This window comes from Ovis canadensis, chromosome 21 (assembly GCF_042477335.2).
Source record: "Ovis canadensis isolate MfBH-ARS-UI-01 breed Bighorn chromosome 21, ARS-UI_OviCan_v2, whole genome shotgun sequence".
Taxonomy (NCBI): domain Eukaryota; kingdom Metazoa; phylum Chordata; class Mammalia; order Artiodactyla; family Bovidae; genus Ovis; species Ovis canadensis.
The window spans coordinates 43,252,932-43,258,005 of NC_091265.1; the positions used below are offsets into that span (position 1 = coordinate 43,252,932).

The window sequence follows — 5,074 nt, forward strand, 5'->3', positions numbered from 1 at the left end:
AGTAATCAGTTTTGATACACTGATAACCTCTGATGATACCTCTTGGGTCTCTTTCTTTTGAAGTCATCACACTGTGCTGTGCATGGAATCATCAGCCTTCTTCCCCCATATCCCAGAGTTAGAAAGATGCAAATATTCTTTCTGCTTTGGTCTCTTGTGCCTACGGGGGAGTGTTTTGGTTTGAAGGTGAATTTGAAGGTGAGTACAAAGACACCAAGACCACACCCATATTGTTGTTACAGCCTAAGGATCATGCAAGATTGACATTCTGCAGCCCTGGTTTCCCAGGACAATAACAGGTCATACAAAGTACTTAGCACATAGTTAATATTTCATAAGAGATTTTAGGATGAATGAATTTAGGCTTTAATATTTCACACTTCTGAATTCTCCTCATTATTTTTGAAAAGGTGATTATAGTGAAGGTATTCACTGCAAAGGATCAGTTATTTATACTCTACTGTCAGTACTTTATAATAATTTTTCCACTTATGGTTGCTCTGATATGACAAAGAGATAGAAGGGCAGATATGAGTAGCTAAAAGAGGAGATGAAAAGGGAGACAGAAAGGCTTTATTTTGTATGCTTGATCATGTACTTCTTATATGCCTAACTGTGAGAAAATATCCAATCACTATATTAGTTATCCAGCATGTAAAATAGGCGTGCTAGTATTTGCTCTGTAGAAGAGTTGAGAGGAAAGAAAACAAATCATGGAAAGTTCTTACAATAAAGTTAACAGAAAATTTATTTGGCTGTCTAGGCACTGGGCAATACTGAGACCCATTGGGAGAGTTCTTTGGTTTGATAACGTAGAACAAACAAAGGAACATTCTATTTATATTTGTTAATATTTATATCTTCTATGTTACTGAGATGTACTTTACCACTAACGTAGATCAGGAAGAGACAGAGAACTGGAGCTATCTGCTTGAGAAGTCTGGTTTTTATATTACACACCGTGTTATAAGACTATAAATATCCACTTCAATTCTTCCTTTCTTCCATGAATTCCCAGAGGAAAATGGCAGCAGGAAATCACTCCTCAGTGACTGAGTTCATCCTTGCTGGGCTAACAGAGCATCCAGGACTCCAGCTGCCCCTTTTCCTCCTCTTCCTAGGAATCTATGTGGTCACGGTGGTGGGGAACCTGGGCATGATCACACTGATTGGGCTCAGTTCTCACCTGCACACCCCCATGTACTATTTCCTCTGCAGCTTGTCCTTCATTGACCTCAGTCAGTCCACTGTCATTACCCCCAAAATGCTGGTGAGCTTTGTGACAGAGAAGAATACTATCTCCTACCCAGCATATATGACTCAACTTTTCTTTTTCATTGTTTTTGTTATATCAGAATGTCATATGTTGGCTGTAATGGCATCTGATCGCTATGTTGCCATCTGTAGCCCCTTGCTTTACAATGTCACCATGTCTTATCAGCTCTGTTCTTGCATGGTAGTTGGGGTTTATATCATGGGCTTGACTGGTGCCACAGCTCACACAGGCTGCATGCTAAGAGTGCTTTTCTGCAAGGCTGATGTGATCAACCATTACCTCCGTGATCTTTTTCCTCTACTGGAGCTCTCCTGCTCCAGTACTTACATAAATGAGGTGGTAGTTTTGTGTTTCAGTGCATTTAATATCCTCACTCGAATCCTGACGATCCTCAGCTCCTACATCTTCATCATCTCCAGCATCCTCCACATTCGTCCCATGGAGGGCAGGTCCAAAGCCTTCAGCGCATGCAGCTCCCACATCTCAGCTGTCACTATTTTCTATGGATCTGCAGCATTCATGCACCTGCAGCCATCATCAGTCAGCTCCATGGAACAAGGGAAAGTGTCTTCTGTGTTTTATACCATTATTGTGCCCATGCTGAATCCTCTGATCTACAGCCTGAAGAATAATGTCTAAATTGCCTTTAATAAAATCCTTGAAAAAATAAGTTTCCTATGAAAAAGAGTATTTTGCCTTGGAAGAAATTTATGATTTCCTGAGAAAGTTTGGTAAGGAAATAGTCCAGACACAGGAATGTATGTCCACAATTAATGAGATCATTGCTACTATTAAGACTTGATTATTTGGGGGGAAGTGGCAGGGAGAGGACTGGACTCATAGTGTTATCATATGGAGAACAGCACCGTTTGAGGATGTGCCAGAGTCCACATGTCCATAAAATTCTGTAGTACCTTTAAACATTAAAACAATATCCAAAGGCCTTCATGTGGATTATTATATGCATGGAATATGGAACTTCTTTAGTCAAGACTTATTTATCTTTTAAAAATTATTTTTTTAAGTTTAAATTTTTATTTTTTGGATGCAATGTGTGACTTGCAGGATCTTAGTTCCCCCAACCAAGAACTAAACTCAGGTTCACGGCAGCAAAAGTGCTGAGTCCTAATCACTGGACTGCCAGGGAAATTCCAAAATTTATTTATCTTAATTCAAGGAATAAATCCATCTGATATATACTTTTTTATTTTCTCAATGTCTGGTATCCCTGGTGCTGTTTACTAATAAGGCAAATATCTCCAAAAGTGAGATCTCTAAAGTAAACAATGTTTAACCATTTACAATCTATAAAACTCAGTCTTTAATTCTTAGTTTGTGCACAAAATGTATTAGGAAATACAAGGGCATATGATGGGTGATAAGACATAATTTCTATGTCACAAGACACACATATGGTCCACACTATTGTGGAAGAGATTGACAGCTATAAATGGACCTGAAGAATTATGTGTATTTTGACTTATATCTTTGTGCAGCTTTCCTTAATCCACATTTCTGAGATAATTCTACCACCTCCGTTTCCCTGATAATGTTGTACTTATTTTCTCTTGTCTCTAAAAAATATATCTTTTTGTTGCCATTCACATTATAGAATCTTAGATTTAGAAGTGATATTCTTTCATTATTATAACCATATGGATCATTCATTCACATAGGCATTTAAAATTGAAAAATTATTTTCTGTTTAATGATAAGTACCCATCTTATCCCCAAAGTATCTGATAGAAAAGAAATTGAGTTATTTTGAAGAGGAAAAAGGTATATGTAAACAATAAATACCCTCTTTACCCCTTCGACTCAGCATGAGCTGTTATACTTGGTAAAAATCCCTGGTGGCTCAGATGGTAAAGAGTCTGCCTGCCAGTGCAGAAGACACAGATTCAGGCCTTGGGCCTGGAAGATCCTCTGGAGCTGGAAATGGCAACCCACTCTAGTATTCTTGCCTGGAAAAGTCCATGGACAGAGAAGCAAAGTGGGCTACAGTCCTTGGAGTCACAAAGACTCAGGCACAACTGAGTGACTAACACTTTCACTTTTCTTTTCAAACTGTGTTTTAAACATCATGAGTCCCATCTAATAATTCTAAGGTAGTGTTTTCTTTGAAGTCAGCTTGCCTTCAGACATGTAATGGTAACACTTCTGTGAGATAGCACCATTTATCTTACCTCATAAAACCTAAATTCATAAAGTACAAGGCAAGCTTATTCCTCTCTTTGAGAATTAGAGGAAAATTCCCTCTTGACTTTCTATATACCAATCATTCCTCAAGTTCATACTCCACTCTTTGATCCTATAAAAACTCTCTGCATACATGTATATCTATCCATATGTGTACATATGTGTATGTATATATGTCTATGTTTATGTGCAACTAATATGGATGTTATATATTATAAACCAATCTCTATTTTTATTGCTAGGATATGTTTTATAAGGCTTATGTGTGTAATAATTATTACTCTATGCATTCAACAAACAACATTGAATACATTTTTTTTCACATGGATGGCTGAAAGATAGGAAGGAATATTTCTGAGAATTTTTGTTTGTTTCTGAGGATGCATTTGTGTATTTCTGCTGCTCAATGCTCAGTCGTGTCTGACTCTCTGTGACCCCATGGACTGTAGACCGTTAGGCTACAGTCTCTGTGACCTCTGTCCATGGGATTCTCCAGGCAAGAATACTGGAGTGGGTTGTGATTTCCTCCTCCAGGGGATCTTTCCAACTCAGGGATCAAACCTGTGTCTCGTACATCTCCTGCATTGGCAGGCAGATTCTCTACCATTACTGCCACCTGGGAAGCTCTATTTGTGCATTAAAGCTATCAAAAGAATAAAGAAAGATAAAACATGTCTGCACTGACTCTAGTGATATGAGAACTGGTAGAAGATATGCGATTAAAATACTGGAGTAGATTGCAGACAGATTCCAAATGGAAATGAAACTTTACCACAAAAATGAGAGGTAAAGGATTTGGAGAACTACTACAAATGAGACAAAAATTAACAAATATATAGGATTTTTTTATATACCAGTACAGATGGGCACAATGTTTTAATAATGGAAAAGAACATGATACAAAAAATATATTCTAATGCTAGGCACTATGATAAGCTTGGATTAAGCTCTCATACAGAGTTTGTCTTTCGTTAATTCTCATACAAGCATATATTAATTTCCAAAAAATGTCCAATTGCTCATGTACAATTAGCATTTTCAAGGATGTCACAGGAGTGGATTTCAGAAAATTACTTTATATTTTCTGTTTTAGTCACAGTTAGGTATAACTGTTCATCACACACACAGAAGTACACACATACTCTGGTACCTAAACCTACAGGTGACTCAGGACAGGTTCAGTGGTTCACTGGGGACATAAGCTGCTTATCGATTGTTGCTCTGCTACAACATCTAGTTTCCATCTATCTTTTGGTCTCAGACAATAGGTCCAGATTCATCCTTCATCTGTAACCCTCAGCCATCAGAACCAAAGACAAGGAAGGAGAGAGAATGTCCCCCAACTTGAAGACAACTGCCTGGAAGTGACAGACCTCACCTCCTCCTATTTCCCTTTGGTGTGACCCAGTCATATAGTTGAAGGTGGCTGTAAGAGGGGCTAAGAAATACCATGGTATCTTTGTAGCCACCTGCCCCCCCCAAAAAATCAAGGCATTTATTATTGAGGAAAAAAGAGAAAATTAGGAATTACTAACTGTCTTCCACTCTTTTGAGTATTTGTATTTCGTCCTGGACAGCTGTGTGTTGTTTTCTCTAGAG

The 5,074-nt window shown here is 38.1% G+C and overlaps 1 protein-coding gene across 1 annotated transcript; it reads left to right on the forward strand.

The window, feature by feature from the left end:
• Positions 1-1,006: 1,006 nt before the first annotated feature.
• LOC138426580 (putative olfactory receptor 8G2) lies at positions 1,007-1,915 on the forward strand. The gene has a single exon (XM_069565279.1). It carries the CDS (start codon positions 1,007-1,009, stop codon positions 1,913-1,915), a length of 909 nt encoding a protein of 302 aa, XP_069421380.1.
• The last annotated feature ends 3,159 nt before the right edge of the window (positions 1,916-5,074 follow it).

Coding starts and splice junctions, on each gene's coding strand:
- LOC138426580 (XM_069565279.1), top strand. CDS start 1,007: ATGAATTCCCAGAGGAAAATGGCAGCAGGAAATCACTCCTCAGTGACT.